Source organism: Lissotriton vulgaris, chromosome 12, assembly GCF_964263255.1.
Source record: "Lissotriton vulgaris chromosome 12, aLisVul1.2, whole genome shotgun sequence".
Lineage (NCBI taxonomy): Eukaryota > Metazoa > Chordata > Amphibia > Caudata > Salamandridae > Lissotriton > Lissotriton vulgaris.
The window spans coordinates 631565046-631582286 of record NC_141700.1 but is presented as its reverse complement, the minus strand read 5'-3'; the positions used below and the strand labels follow the sequence as shown (position 1 = coordinate 631582286).

The following is a 17241-nucleotide window of genomic DNA, read 5'->3' as shown; positions in this document are numbered from 1 at the left end:
GAAGGTGGACTGCTGGTTAAGGCACATGAATTTGGTTTTAGTGGTATTCAGTTCAAGGCCCCTACCATCACAAAATACACCAAAGGCATCAGCCACTTTTTGGAGACCGTTGGGGGTGCGAGAAAGTAAAAGCGTGTCGTCCGCAAACATTAGGACGGGGACACGGGAGCCTGCAATTACTGGGGCGTCACTAGCAATATTCTGTAAATGTTCGACAATACCATTTATGTAGATTGAGAATAGAGTCGGCGCTAGGACGCACCCCTGTCTCACCCCACGTTCTATCGGAAAAGGATCAGTTACTTCTCCTTGCTTGCCCCATCTGATTCTTGCAAAGTTATTTTCGTGGAGACGAACAAGGAGTGTAAGGAGTTCCTGGCTTAGGCCTGCATCCGCCAGAGTCTGCCAGAGTTTTTCTCTGGGGACCAGATCGAAAGCGGCTTTTAGGTCCACAAAAACTGCATACAATGTCCCCTTCTTTAGTGTGACGTTTCTCCAGTAGATGGTTAGAAAGTGGAGAACTTGATCAACGCTACTAGTTAAAGGGCGAAACCCTGCTTGGTATGATGACAGAATATTCTTTTCATCAATCCATTGTTGCAGTTTATTCTGGACTAGGCGGCCCATTAGTTTTTGCGCTGTATCAATCAAACTAATGGGTCTGTAGTTTTTAGCCAGAGTTCTATCGCCCTTTTTGAATATGGGAATAATTTCAGCTCCCTTCCATGAGGCAGGTACTTCCCCTCCCATTGCCACCGCATTAGCCAGCATTGTGAAATAACTACACCAGGAGTTCCGGTCCGATAGGAATATGTCAGCCGGAATTCCATCCATACCTGGTGCTTTGCCCCCTGCTACACAATCCAATACAATGCTTACATCCTTTTCAACAAATATTGGAGATTTATAATAAACATGTGGAGGGGGACAATCATGGGTAAAGGCTGGATTTCGGGCATATTGCGGTTGGAAAAATTCTACCCAATTGTTTTTCGGGACATGGTTCAGAGGCTGGGCAGCTATGCCTCCCTTTTCCCATTTTACTGTGGCCCAGAAACGTTTGGAGTCCTTGGAAGCACATGCCTCCTTAAGTTCGCGCCAGCAGTCCTCATCCCAACGCTTCTTGGCCAATTTTTGGGTCTGCCTGTACTGGTTTCTCGCCAACCTAACTGTTATTGCATTCCCAGTTCTCAACTCCAAACTAAGATTTTGTCGTGCTATCCTGCAACTCTTATCGTACCATCCTTGGCTCTCTTGGGCCTTTTTCTTTTTATTAGAAACTACTGTTTTGACAAAGAAGCTTTGGATTTTAGAGAATAGCTTCTCATGGGCCTCCATCATATAGTATTTAAAGTCAAACATCTCACAATGGGACTTAATCTTAGAGACTTCATCCACCACTAATTCTTTAAGAATCTCTAATTTAGAGACATCTTCTAGAAGCATACTCCACTTCAGGTGGCGAAGGTTATTTGAGCTCACAAGATCTTGCGTCACCATTTCATTTTTGCTTGGGACCTCAGGGGCTTCTTGGTAGGAATGGAGTGTCAGGCACAAGGGATTATGATCACTTTCTACTTTGTCTTTCACTTCCATATCTACCAATTTGCTCCAAGCCCTTACATCCAGAAGTAGGTAATCTATTCTGCTGGCTGCTCGGCCATTGTCAAATGTGTTTTTCCCCATTAAATCAGAGGGTGCCTGTCCATTAACTGCTCTAAGCCCTCTTGAGAGATAGAAACTCTTTAACTGGATTGCTACTGTGCTCCATTTTCTAATGGCTGGTACCTCTAAGTGAGGAATTCTCCACTTGGCATCCTCCTCTTCGGCCAGGATCCTATCCTCTTCACCCAAGGGTTCAAAGGTGGTATTGAAATCCCCGCCTACTATTATATGGGGTAGCAATGGTAACATTTCGACATGATGCTCTAGAATTGTTATGGCCTCTGATGGTTTACCCCCACCAACTCCCCTGGAGTAGACATTAAACAAGGCGAGTTGTTGGCCATTTTGCCAACTAATATCAAGGGCTAAGATGTCATTAGAAGGTATAAACCTTTGCTTGATTGTGCAATTCATTGTCTGGCGTATCCAAATTAGCAGGCCCCCAGAAGGGCGGCCTACTCGATTTCTTACTGCTGGAGCATAGAAATTCAGATACCCTTGCCGGAAAGTTGGAGTGAGCGACCAAGTTTCTTGCAGCATAATAATATCATAATGGTCAATGAAATCGACCCATTCTGGAATGTTTAGCTTATTTATAATGCCGGCTATGTTCCAAGAGACAAGTGACAATGGTAGCATATCCAGTTGGTGATGTAACTGGTCATTTTCGGGTGCGTTTACTACTTCTTCAGTTTCTAGGCTTAGTATTAGACCTTCCCTCAGTATTGGGAGCTTCTCAGTCACCTCTGGTGCTCTAATATGTCCCTCTAAAACTATGTTTAATTCTTCAGGAACAGGGGTATAGGATTCCTTAGGGGCCAAAATCAGATTTCCTGATAAGTGCTCATGTAGGTTATCTGTCCTATCATACCCAAGGGGCAGCTGGCTTTTAGGGGGGCAGAAAGAGAGCCCACGAGTCAGTCGCACTCATTTAGGTCGGATAGTGCAGAATAGTGGTTTTCCAGGTTTAACCCCCACTCGCATAATGGGCCATTCCTAGCCCTTCTGTTTCCCACAACTGTCCACTTTGTTCTCAGTATGCTTGGTTTTGCTACAAGACCTCTTCTACTGTAGAAGAAGTCCAGTGTCAGTGGTATAATTTCTCCTGTTCTATGCTGTGGTGGAAAAATATTCCGCAAAACATCAGGTAATACTTCGGGGCCTTTGAAACTTAAAACCACACAATCCCCTTGGAATTTCTTTGTTTTAGTCCCTATCCACTTTACCCTTCTCGCTGTAAGCAGATCGTCTGATAACTTTTCTTTGCCCCAAGGAGATACATGCATATTGTTACTCAACCACTGTAGAGCCTTATTTCGTAGGGAATCTGGAGACTCAATCTGCCCTAATTTCAGTGGTGGTGTATTAGCAAGCACTAAAATCAAAGGTGATGCTTCAACAATTAATTCGACTGGGCTGGTTTCTGTATTGAAGTTGTCAGGGGTGGTATTGCCTGCTGTTTGCACTGATTCTATAGTTGGAGCGTTAATAGGGATATCACCTGGTCTGGAACTAGCTTGCTGAGTTTGGGCAAGTGTGTCTTCTGAGCCATCATTCGAGTTCCCCCCAAGTGTCTTCCCTGCGGCCTGTATGTCCTCAAGTTTATTTATTATTAGATTTGGTATTACCCCCACCCCATCGTTGGTTTTTCTCAGGAGGGTCTCTAATTTGTTGACTTTATTAGTTAGCTGGTCTATTTTGGATATAAGGGGTTTCAATAACCCTGATAGTTTGGACTCCAGTATACCCATAAGCTTGTTTGAAAACATGTCCTCCCAAGCTATACTTTCATTCTCTTCCTCCCTTATTCCTTCTTCCGCCCTTCTATTTGTTCTTCTAGGTGGGGTTGCGGGTTTATTCTTACTGGAACGCAGTCCACCTCTTTTAGGCGGGGCCTTAGTGATCCCTCTTTTAGCTCTTGGTGCAGGGACAGGGGTAGGAGGGGAAATGCTCTCAGAGTCTAGTTCTACGATTGTATCAGAATTATTTAACTCTTCTGCAGTTAGAAGGTCGGCAACCGGATCGGGTTGTTGAACAATGGATGCCATGGACACATTTGTTGTAGAGCAATCATTCGGGTCCTCGATAAGCTCAGTGATGTTTGTATCATCACCGGCAGAATGGGATACCCCTAGTGGATCAATTTGGGCACAAGGTGGGGAGTCCATAAGTCCCAAAGAAGACCTCCGATCATTATTGATTTTGGCCACCACCTGGACCAAATAATTGTCCATTGTGTTGGCCGGGGTGACAGGTGTTTTTTGTCTCGACATATCTATCGATCAATACTCTGAGCAACAGAGCCCTAGGTAGAATTACAACAGTAATAGACAAGTTAAACGGAGTCCGCAGAGGTATATATCACCTTACCGCATGTAGACTATGAGGTTTTAGGGCGAAGAGGGATGGCCCAGTCCAGTCTATCACAGTCTAGAACGGGCTAAAACGGGCCCGCCCTTGGCCCGGGCTTCGGCCGGCGTCCCGCGAGACGGGGGTGACGCTCGATTTAAGCGCCTCCTGGCGCGCAAAAGTCGCGGTTTGTGCCGCAGAGGATGCTGGATGTTGAAGTCCTCTTGCCCCACACCGCACACCGCTCGGCGGCCGGACCCCGAGTTGGAGGAGGAGTCGGGCGGCGGGAGGCGGGTGGGTGAAGACACGGATGAAAGGCAATCCTGATGGCCTCCAAGAAAACGGAAACGAGCCTGGACACAGTCAATCGTGTTTGCAGAAAGGATTCCCCCCCTCGACCGGGGTGACGCTCGATTTAAGCGCCTCCTGGCGCGCAAAAGTCGCGGTTTGTGCCGCAGAGGATGCTGGATGTTGAAGTCCTCTTGCCCCACACCGCACACCGCACACCGCTCGGCGGCCGGACCCCGAGTTGGAGGAGGAGTCGGGCGGCGGGAGGCGGGTGGGTGAAGACACGGATGAAAGGCAATCCTGATGGCCTCCAAGAAAACGGAAACGAGCCTGGACACAGTCAATCGTGTTTGCAGAAAGGATTCCCCCCCTCGACCGGGGTGACGCACGATTTAAGCGCCTCCTGGCGCGCAAAAGTCGCGGTTTGTGCCGCAGAGGATGCTGAAGTCCTCTTGCCCCACACCGCTCGGCGGCCGGACCCCGAGTTGGAGGAGGAGGCGGGAGGCGGGTGGGTGAAGACACGGATGAAAGGCAATCCTGATGGCCTCCAAGAAAACGGAAACGAGCCTGGACACAGTCAATCGTGTTTGCAGAAAGGATTCCCCCCCTCGACCGGGGTGACGCTCGATTTAAGCGCCTCCTGGCGCGCAAAAGTCGCGGTTTGTGCCGCAGAGGATGCTGGATGTTGAAGTCCTCTTGCCCCACACCGCACACCGCTCGGCGGCCGGACCCCGAGTTGGAGGAGGAGTCGGGCGGCGGGAGGCGGGTGGGTGAAGACACGGATGAAAGGCAATCCTGATGGCCTCCAAGAAAACGGAAACGAGCCTGGACACAGTCAATCCTGTTTGCAGAAAGGATTCTCTGCATTCGTGTAATTGCATCTGGCAGCCTGCTCTGACAAGAAGCAGGAGAGGTTGACCCCTGCCTGTGACCTCTGACCACCTGAACAACCAACTTATCAGAGTTTTCGAGTTTGGGTTCTTCACTGTTCGGGTGGGGAGATGGGTGTATTTGCAGTAGGCCTGTTTACACCTCAGGTACTCGCTGATTCACCTGCAGGCTGGCTGCAGCATCTGGAGCGCATTCAGAGGAAATGTGAGTGCCACCTGCCTGCATTACATCAAAGCAAGAACCTCGTGCAGAGTCCCTCTAGCAGGTAAGCCAGAACTAATTTGGTACTACGCTGACTCAGTGATCTGAGACCGGGAATAATTGCTAAGTGAGCTGAGAAGGAGCACCCTTGAGACTGAACTGAATTGGACCTAAGCTAACTTGAGGGTCTAGAACTGAGAAAGGGGTCTAATTGCTATGTGAATGTAGAATGAGTGCCCAAGAGACTGACCTACAGGTCATAGACATGGTTTCACAGTAAGCTTGTGCCTGTAATTTTAAATTTTACTGTAGCACCTCATTAGAACCCTGTAGCCCTGCTTGCACACTTTTTGTATAGTATTTCCCAAGGCCTAATAAAGTACTTCTCTTTTTCATAAAGATAAGCAGTGGTTTGGTAAGTCATTATTTTTATCCATTGGGTGATTGTTGAGTACTAAGCCTTTGTCCCACTCACTCTACCTCCCTGAGAAGCCTTGGACTGCTCGCCCCACTACCCTGAGATGCAAGTGATGAAAAGGTGTGTTTGAGGCATATGAGCTGCAGATCACACATTTTGCATCAGATCGCCATCTGGTGTTGGGCTCGGATGGTTGCACTTTGTTGTTGTCTTGGAAGAAGTCTTTGTAGTCACAAGATAGGTGACTCCTCCCTTGGAAGATAGTGCGTATGGCCATCAACGCAATCTTTAGATTGTTTTTTTCCGCCATTGGGTTCGGATGCAACTTTTGCGCACGGATTCGAAAACTTCGATTTGATAACTTTTTCAATGCGCAAAACATCTATAACTCTTCAAATCCTATCCAAACTTCGACACGACCTCCTTCTCTTCGATTCCGGTCGTCAACCTGGGCTGCGGGGCCTATCGACGCCGCTGGGTCTACGGCTCATGGAAAGGACGCCATTCAAAAAGTGCCCCCAGTGTGGAGCTAAATTCCCACACAACGACCATCATATGGTCTGCAACCTGTGTCTCTAGCCAGAACACAACGAATCCAGTTGCCAAGCCTGCGCCTCTTTTCGATCAAAGAAGACTATTCGTGATCGCCGGGCTCGACAACACATCATGGCGCAGAGATCAGTTCCGGAACCAGTGGACATCTTCGATGAAGGCCCAGATGTCCCAGAGGAAGATTCTGAAGAACTCGAAATAGTGTCAGAGGCAGAGGACTCCAATGACCCCATCACTGCTGGTCAACGTGTGAATACTACTGCCCCTACCCTGCCACAACCCCACCATTACAACAAAAGGCACTGGTCAAGACTTCGCCTGCTGGCCCCAGTCGCGACCGGAAACATGCTTCAGAAGCCCCACCTTTGAGCCCGGCTCCGAAGAAAAAATAGCTCGGTACTGAGCAAACCACGTGTGATAGTCCCACTGGCGCCTTCGATACCGAAGCCAAAAGGACACTCGACTCTGTAATCGGTTTCGATTCCATCCGTGCCAAAAGACAAACCGGCCCGAACACATCCAAGCCTACTATTAAATCGTCTTAAAACACTTCCAAACCTAAACATCACGATCCGGCTCCAAGACCCAAATATTCGGAACCGAAAACAATGCCGAAGGATTCTACCACGCCCAAGGCCAAAGACCACAAAACTAAACCACGCTCAGTACTGAAAAAAACGGCGCCGAAAGCGGTTATCGAGGAAGAGGAACTGTTTCATCCGGATCCTGTCGATCCCAAACATGAATATCCTCATTGATCCCAAAACAGGACATGTGTTTGCTGTGCCATCCAACAGCAAGAACTTGCATACTCCTGTAAAGGACTGTGCCACTTCACCCATGCCTCCTTCTTCTCCTGTACATCCTTCTAATCAACTTCCTCTCCCTACACAATCTACACCACAGCCTGTAACTTCTCCACCACATACACCACCACAAAATGATGATGATAATGATGATTTGGGTGGGGAGGAGACCCTATGGACCCATTCCCAGATCCACAGCCATACCACAGGATGACTGGGACTTCAATGACCCAATAAAGCTCCCAAGCCCACAGCCATACCCAACAAAACCTTCTCCCCCTGACGACAATATTGGTTTTGGCCAACTTATCAATAGGACTGCGGTTTTTCATGGTGTGACTATGCACTCAGACACACCAGAAGAAGATTTCCTTTGAGACACGTTTGAACAGTCCCAAAGATCAGTACAAATCTTACCAATGATCAAAGGGGTCATTAAACATGCCCCTGAAGTATTTAAAGATCCGGTTAGATCCAGGATGTTAAATCCTAGAATTGATAAAAAAATATAGACCTGGCCCAGAAGACCCGGTCTATATCAAAGGACAGCTGCCTCTAGACTCACTAGTAGTGTCCAATGCTAGAAAACGTGCTAATTCACAGACATCAGGGGATGCACCACCCCCAGATAAGGAATCCAAACTGCTAGAAGCATCAGGCAAAAGAGTAGCTGCGCAAGCGGCCAACCACTGGCGCATAGCTAATACTCGGGCATTACTGGCTAGATATGACAGGGCTCACTACGACCAATTAGAGACCCTATTACAGCATTTGCCAGACCAATATAGAACCCCAGCAAATGACCTCAACCAAGAAGGGAAATTAATAACAAATGCCTCAATTGAATGTGCACTTGACGCGGCAGACACTGCTTCAAGATCCATTAACACCAGTGTACTTCTCAGACGACATGCATGGCTACGCATCTTAGGCTTTAAACAAGAGGTCCAGACAACAATTTTAAATCAGCCGATCAAGAACAATTTTTTGGACCGGCTGTGGACACAACTCTTGAAAAAATGAAAAAAGACACTGAGATTGCAAAGTCCATGGAAGCCTTACAATCTCCACAAACATGCGGTTCCTTTTGTCGCTCCTTTTATAGAGGAGCCTCAAAAAAACTTCAGTACAGACACGTCATCCTCATTTAAAACTACCACTCAAACATCCCCCATTAGAGGATATTTTAGAGGAGGTTATAGAGGAAATAATAACAAAGGCAGACAACGAGGTAACAACACTCGTACCTCCCCTGCCTCTAAACAGTGACTTCCCTCCAGTCCCCTCAGGCCATTCCACTACAGTCGGGGGAGGATTATCAGTTCCTACCTGTCTGGGAATCCATCACAACAGACAAGTGGGTAAGACAGATTATCCAAAATGGTTACTGCCTAGAACTTACAGCTACGCCCCGCCCCCCAACATACCACCCAAGCAGCGTCCCATGTCTACAGAACATCTTACACTGTTAAAACAAGAAGTTCTCTCGGTACTTCAAAAGCAAGCGATAGAGCCAGTCCCCTTCCTTCATCAGGGAACAGGAGTCTACTCCCTGTATTTCCTAATCCCCAAAAAGGAGGGGTCTGATATCGAGTATTGGTCTTAATCTGTACATACACTTGATCACTTTCACATGATCACTCTCCAACAAGTGCTTCCACTGCTCCAACAGGTAGACTTCCTTGCTACACTAGATCTCAAGGACGCATACTTCTACATTTCCATACATCCTTCTCACAGGTAGTATCTAAGGTTTGTGGTGGACGGACAACACTATTAGTGCAAAGTCCTTCCATTCGGGGTATCCACCGCACCCAGAGTGTTTACCAAATGTCTAGCAGTTGTAGCAGCACACCTCCAAAGACAACACATTCATGTCTTCCCATATCTAGAAGACTGGCTAATAAAAGCCAGATCATCCAACCAGTGTGCTCAACACTCATCAAACCGTACAAACGCTCCGCGACTTGGGATTCACAATCAACTACACCAAGTCGCACCTCCAGCCCACTCAGATACAACAATATCCAGGAACCACAATAAACACTTATACAGCTCTAGCATATCCCAATCCAGTCAGGATAGCCAGTATACAAACCCTCATTGGCAAATTTCAGACACAACACTCTCCCAGCCAGAGTGTTCATGGAACTAATAGGCGTGATGGCATCTTGCATCTTTATTGTACCTTATGCAAGACTTCAAATGTGTCCGTTACAGGAATGTCTAGCTGGCACATCAGTTGAATCAGGCTCAGGGACAACTTACAAATCTGGTGTTGGTAGACAGCCGTACACACCGCTCTCTGCAGTGGTGGAACACAACAAACTTATCCAAAGAACGACCGTTCATCGAGCCAGTTCCACAGATAGTTCTAACAACGGGCGCATCACTCACATGATGGGGAGCTCATCTCCTCAATTACACCACTCAAGGCAAATGGACCACTCAACGGAAAGTGCTCCATATCAATCATCTGGAACTATTAGCAGTATTCTTAGCACTGAAATCATTCCAGCTCCATGTACAAACCAAGACTGTCCTCAACCGGACGGGCATCATGACAGCCATGTATTACATACAAAAACAAGGAGGCACACATTCTCTGCAGCTGTCCCAGCTCGCACAGAACATTTGGAAGTGGGCCATTCCACAAAACATATACTTCCTTGCAGAACATCTTCCAGGAGTTGACAATCAGATTGCAGATCTGTTAAGTTGACAGACACAACAGATTCACAAATTGGAACTACATCCACCAGTTCTTCTACCATTTTTCCAAATGTGAGGCCAACCAGACATAGATCTGTTTGCCACACACCAAAACGCAAAATGCCCAACCTTCGCCGCCAGGTTTCCACACGCGTTGTCCAAGGGCAATGCGATATGGATGAACTGGTCTGGCAAATTTGCGTACGCTTTTCCGCCACTCCCACTGATTCCACTAGTAGTACGCAAGCTCAGACAACAGTCTCTAAAGTTGATCCTAGTAGCTCGTACATGGGAACGTGAACCGTGGTTCACCACACTGTTGGAACTCTCACTAGTTCCGCACCAAAAACTACACCTCTCTCCATCACTACTAACACAGAACCATGGAGAAATAAGATCCAGCTCAGCGGAATGTAGCAATCTGGCTCCTGAAGTCCTAAAGTTCAGTTACCTTAACCTTCCACTTGACTGTATGAACATCATTAAAGAAGCCAGGCGACCTACAAACAGAGCTTGCTATGCAGCAAAATGGAAGAGATTTGCCATTTACTGCACTAACAATCATATCGATCCACTGGATGCATCCATCCAGAACATCATTTGCTATTTGCTACATTTGCAAAGATGTGATTTAGCATACTCATCCATACGTCTACATCTAGCAGCAGTTGCCGCTTTCTTACAAAACAGCCAACACTTGTCACCTTTTAGAGTACCAGCAATTAAAGCCTTTATGGAAGGCCTTAAAAAATCATTCCACCTAGATTACGACTCTCTCCGGTGTGGAATCTCAACATTGTACCTAATAGCCTCATGGGACCCCATTTTAAACTTTACATAAATGGGAACTTCAGTTCCTCACATGGAAAGTAGCTTTCCTTTCTGCAATCACCTCTCTTAAAAGAGTAAGTGGAGATCCAAGCTTTAACTATTCAAGAACCCTTCTTACAAATACATCGTAACAAGGTAGTTCTCAGGACAAATCCAAAATTCCTTCCTAAAGTAATCTCTGCTTTTCATCTTAACCAATCGGTAGAGTTACCAGTGTTTTTTCAAAACCTGGACTCTGTAGCAGAGAGAGCTCTTCACACACTAGACGTCAAAAATGCTCTACTTTATTACATTGATAGGACTAAATCCTTTCGAAAAACAAAACGATTGTTTGTAGCTTTCTCTCCACCTCATAAAGGTAATCCCATTTCTAAAGCTGGGATTGCAAGGTGGATTGTTAAATGTATACAAATATGGTACCAAAAAGCCAAACGCACATTAACTGTTCCCCCTAGGGCGCATTTAACACACAAACTAGGGGCTACTATGGCATTCTAAGGGAACATTCCCCTAGAAGACATCTGCAAAGCAGCAACATGGTCTACAACACATACCTTCACTAAATACTGTTGTGTTGACGTGCAAGCAAAGCAACAAGCTTCTGTGGGCCAAGCTGTTCTTAAAACACTTTTTCAAACTACTGCAACCAATGCAGGTGACCACCGCTAGGGGAGATACTGCTGTACAGTCTATGCAAAGTGTGTGATCTGCAGCTCATATGCCTCGAACAGAAAATGCTACTTAATATGCATCTGTTCTTGGCATGTAGAGCTGCAGTTCAACACACGCCCACCCACCTCTCCGGAACCTGTATCTGTACCAGTACTATCTTACTTAGATATACACACATGGACATCTTTTCTTTTCTACTAACTCCATTTCCCATCATGGCGAAAAACAATCTAAGGAGGGAGTTGATGCCCATGCGCACTATCATCCAAGGGAGGAGTCACCTATCTCGTGACTACAAAGACTTCTTCCAAGACAACAACAAAGTGCAACCATCCGAGCCCAACACCGGATGGCGATCTAATGCAAAGTGTGTGGATCTGCAGCTCTACATGCCAAGAACAGATGCATACTGGTAAGTAGCATTTTCCTTACTTGGTGCTCAGTTTTAAGTGTCCTAGTAGATAAGGTCACGAGCTTGCAGTGCATGGTTCCCAATCATCTCAGTTGTGTCCCAGTCACCCTTGCTTTCCCCGGGGCTTACAAACGGGTTCAGCAAGTTGTGTAATGTATTTTAGTTGTGCTTGTATAAATATTGGTCAGTGGAACCACTTTGTATGAATTCTGTGGTGATCAATGGAATAGTCTGTTCATGTTCTCACTTCTTGCAACGTTGATTTCCAGGTGTGAAATCTGTGGTTTCCAGTGCAGGCAGCGCGCTTCTCTCAAGTACCACATGACAAAACACAAGGCCGAGGCAGAGCTGGAATTTGCCTGTGACCATTGTGGGAAGCGCTTTGAGAAAGCTCACAACCTGAATGTTCACATGTCGATGGTACATCCACTGACACAGAACCACGAGCAAGTCCGAGGTTTGGAGACTCCACAGGTCGTCGTACGGGGAGATAAAGACAAGACGCAGACTGTTGCTTCTAAAGACGTTAAACCAGAACTGGTTAAGGAACAGGCGCTCAGTTAATCTGTGGTTTGTATAGATTTGGGTGTGGTTACCCAAACCTTCCTTACACGTGTCCTCCATGAAAGGAGCAGGCATAAGGCACATTTTAATAATTTCCTCAAAGACACTGGACTTTGCATCCACACCATCCAAATGAAATTTTTATTGAATTTAATTATTGCTTTTTTGGCCAAGAGGCATTTTAATACTTCACAAGAAGGCATATGATGGCTTCTTTGTGCTCAAGGTGATTCAGAAATAGAGGTCCCATCCCATTTGTACTTTTAAAATCATGCATTTTATTTTATCAATACACCTGAATTCTCATGCCCATTAAACACTGCGCCTTGATCTTCCCTCACACAACAAACAAAACGGCCATGAGGTTAAAAACTGCTGTTTTTTATTATGAAAAGAGCTTCATAGTTATGCATGGTAATAAATTATTTGCATAAACATGTGTTTTTTCATTTTAAATATTGAAACTTGTTCTAAATGTCGCTATTCCCTCCCCAGCTATTTCAAACATTCTAGCAGCAGACTGGAGCCTCAGTGTGCTTTTTAATCACTCAGTTGCAGAGGTGGTTAGAGTTTTTATGTTCCAAGCAATCAGAATGGTGTCACTCACCCCATCATGGTACCTAAGCAATGCCGCCTTGCCCTATGCCTTCTGCTTCAATATTTCAAACCCAATTATCAGGTCACAAGAATGTACTGGGAGCCTGTCTGTTAGTTACAATGGTCCCCAATTTACACAGTTTATTCTGCTAACCCTATATTTTATTTTAAATGCTTTCAGGATTGAAGATTTGCATCAAATGCAAGGAAGCTATGTTTAAGTTTGACACCCACAGTATGCAGCGTTTGGCTGGTTTTGCTATGCCTGGCGGTATGACGTTGATGTCTCCAAGAAGTAACTGAGGTCTTGGACCAAAAACCTGGCCTTTCATAGAAAATGTAGGAGAGAAGAGCTTCTTCCCTGGGCCACAACCACCCATGAATGAAATTGGTAAATGACTTAATGGTAAAAAATCGAGTTCGACTTGTACCAAGGGAAGAAAAACCGCTCACGTGCCTTTGTCATCTTTTGTGCTTCAATGGTAGTTTTCTTTTCACCGTATCTCTTTATTCAATTTTAATGATAGCAATACATAACAGAGCAGTGAGGTGGAATGGGCATCATTTTGCATTCTTGCCACTACAAGTCAAGTCATATAATGTAGAAATCACAATTCCCAATTACCTTGACCCAGTAGCTGGTATAAAATGTAACAGATGCACAAACTAAGATCCAGTAAAACCAAAATGAGCCTAGGAAAGCCATTCAGGAAGTTAGCAAAAATAGGACAATTGTGGACTATTGCTTGAGCCCAGTATGGATGTGTACGTTATATGGGATCAAGGTAACTTAACCCCTCCGCAAGATTGTAGGCGCAATAACTGCCTGATACTGTACATGTTTTTCGCTTCAAGGAGGACTATTGTTTGACTTGACCTCTATTTTTGACCGGAACCCGCCGGTCTGTTTGGGGTGACTGCAATTCGACTACGTTTAATTCAACGGAACTATCTACATTAGAACTACCTTACGAGGTGCAGACTCTGGAGGATGGGAGTGATTGCTTCTCCCACCTGTCTCTGCTGCAGCATCCAAGAAGGGGATCTGGTACATACCACAATGGTCGTGTAAGAGATTGGAAACATGGAGGTATATGTACGCCTGCTTAGACAACGTCCTGAGGGTTCTGGGCCTTCTGCACGTCACCACGGACCTAAATTTGGGCCAGTATGAACTAACACATGCGATTAGGCCTCATGGTGGTCAAATGAGACATCGCTTGTAGATGGAGATAATGGCTCCCCTTCTGTGGAGGCCTGGGGAGGAGGTTGCAGGGGGTCTGGACTAGTGCATCAGTTGGGACACCTGTGTATGAAGCCAGGAGCTGTTCCCATAAACGTGCTAAAGTCTGGGAAAATTGGGCTGATTACAGAGGCATGACCAAAGACCGATGCAGACAGTGGCAATTGACTGGAAAAAACAGGCATACAGGGCTTGGCCCATAGACAATTTTTGTATGTAACTAGATGTGTTGGGGCTGGAAGAGGGCAGAAGTTTTAGGAGAAAAAAATGGGGACTTTTACACCACAACTATTATGTTAGTGCTATGATGTTCGCAATGTCAAAAATATACCAAAATCAATCAAATGTGCTATAAAAAAAATCATGAACAAGCACACACAAAAACACTAACCACTGTGCTGTATCCCAATGTATCTTGCAGCCTTTCTGGAAACCTCTGGCCTTTTAGATCATTTGCAGCATGAATTTCGGAGAGAGCATAGTACTGAGTCGGCCCTTACCATTGTGCTTGATAACATCCGCACAAGAGTGGATAAGGGCCAGACTACCCTCCTCATTCTGCTAGATCTCACGGCTGCGTTTGATACCCTTTCTCCCTCAGTGTTAACATCTCGACTGAGGGAGATAGGGGTTGAGGGGCCAGCACTTAGTTTGCTGACCTCTTTTCTCAGCCAGAGGGAACAGAGAGTCAAGATGGGGGAGTTTCTATCTCCATCCCTCCCTGTGCAGTGTGGGGTCCCTCAGGGGTCGGCATTAAGTCCGACCCTTTTTAACATCTATGTGACCCCACTTGCCAGGCTGATTAGATCTTTCGGGATGGAGGTAGTCTCCTATGCCGATGACACGCAGATTTTGATGTCTCTCGCCCAACCTTTCATCTCGGCTGCCTCCAATTTTAGACACTGTATGGAGGCAGTGGCTCAATGGATGATTTGCAATTCATTGAAGCTTAATGGCGAGAAGACAGAGATTCTGGTGTTCGGAGGTAAGGAGGACATCTGGTCGGCGGAATGGTGGCCCTCGTCCCTGGGCCAATGCCCTACACCCACTACCCTGGCTAGGAACTTAGGAGTCATGATTGACCCCACCCTGGGGATGGGTCATCAAGTAAACAGGACCATCTCTACCTGCTGGGGCATAATAAACATCTTGCGGAAGATAAAATACTATCTGTCCCCTCAAGCCAGAAAGCAAGTTGTAGTTGCCTTAATAGGCTCAAGACTCGACTATTGTAATGTCCTATTCTTAGGCATTAACAAGGGCCTCATAAGACGACTTCAAATGATACAGAATGCCGCAGCGAAATTTGTACTAGATCTACCCAAGCGGGCTTCCGCTACGGCTGCCAGAAAAAGGTTGCACTGGCTCCCGATAGAGGCCAGGATCTCTTTTAAGTCCCTATGCCTGATCTATGGGGCTTTGGCTTCAAATGGATCTAGAGGCCTGAGGGACCTGCTGGTTCCCTATTCCCCTTCTAGAACACTGCGCTCAGCCAACAAATCTTTGTTAGCAATCCCTCGCGTCCGTAGAGCCAAGTGGGCTGGCAGAGCCTTCTCGACTTTAGCTCCAAGGCTGTGGAATGCTCTGCCAATCGAGATTAAATCCCTCCCCTCTAAGCAAGCCTTTAGGAAGGCGCTTAAAACGTGGCTATTTGCCAAAGCCTATCCTTAGCTCTGGATTTGCCTTTTTTGATTTTTTGTTAGGCGCCTTGATACCCTTGGGCTTAGTTGCGCGTTTATAAATTTCATTTCATTCATTCATTCATTCAATGTAAACGGGGTGCAAACATTGAGTATTACTTCCTGGATACAGCATTCAAGGACTTGCGTCACCTGACAGATATTTAAGGAAATTTCACAACACAAAGGGTCTTAACTCCCCAACTAAACATTTAGCAATACTTACCCTTCTTAAAGATTCTGGAGCTGACGTCTGCCTACTCCAAAAGACTAATCTCCAAATATCTGACACCTGCAGAATGAAATCCAAATTCTTCCTAGAAAGCAATACAAGTTAAGGCAAAGAAGATGGATGAAGGTGTCTATTTTCGGTAGATGATCCTTCAACGGGGAAATAGTCGCAGTACACTCAGACAACAAAGGTAGGGCATGAGAGCTGATCCTCAAGATAAGATACCACCACTGCACTTTTGTAAACGTATATGCCCCCAACTATATTAGGAGCCATTTCTATGGACATCTGTCTTTGATTGAGGGCAACTTGAATGTTGTAATGGACAATAAGATCGAAAGAACACCCTCTTGACAAGACTCTACACTGATGGATTCATCACACTTCAAAGAGTGGCTACAAGAACTTGACTTAGGGACACTTGGAGAAGTGTCCATGACTCAGAAAGGGTTTATGCTTTCTTATTGCACAAGTTACTACTTGTGTAACGATATATCTGTAAGAGACATTAGTTAGTGATAGATTCCTTACCTTAGAATATCCCCAGGCGTCAGACTGGATCCGGAAAATTTTGCGTAGCAGTACCCTTGCGCGTCGGTAGGCGTCGTCTGCGGCTCCGCGTCCGTCGTCGGCGTCGTGGGCGCCGTGATGACGTCGTCGGAGTATATAGACGCCGCCTCCGCGTGCTGACGTCAGTTCTTAGCCACAGCTTTTCCGCGCCAGAAGCGCAGAGCCATGACAAAAACCGACACTGGTGCCAAGAAACTAGGGCCCTGAAAGGGGATGACCTTAACCCTAGATATCGGTTCGCAGAACGGGGAGGATGGGTGGGTCGGTAAGGAATCTATCACTAACTAATGTCTCTTACAGATATATCGTTACACAAGTAGTAACTTGTGCATCTGAAAGAGACACGTTAGTGATAGATTCCTTACCTTAGAATAGATACCCCAGCAATACCATCCCCGTGGTGGTGGGTCTGCGAACCAATATTCACACCAGAAAGTCCTGGAGAACGGAACGGCCGAAGTAGCCATCTCTCCGGACTTGACTGTCCAGGCAGTAGTGCCTCGCAAACGTGTGCAACGAAGCCCACGTAGCAGCCTGGCAAATGTCCTGCAGGGGCACA

General features: G+C 46.2%; 1 protein-coding gene across 1 annotated transcript in view; it reads left to right on the top strand.

The window, feature by feature from the left end:
• ZNF276 (zinc finger protein 276) overlaps nt 1-12796 on the top strand; it is a 177041-nt gene extending 164245 nt beyond the window's left edge. The window contains exon 11 of the mRNA XM_086945788.1: nt 12067-12796. Within this exon, the coding sequence (XP_086801914.1) occupies nt 12067-12361 (295 nt within the window). The 3' untranslated portion in view covers nt 12362-12796. The remainder of the gene's footprint in view (nt 1-12066) is intronic.
• The last annotated feature ends 4445 nt before the right edge of the window (nt 12797-17241 follow it).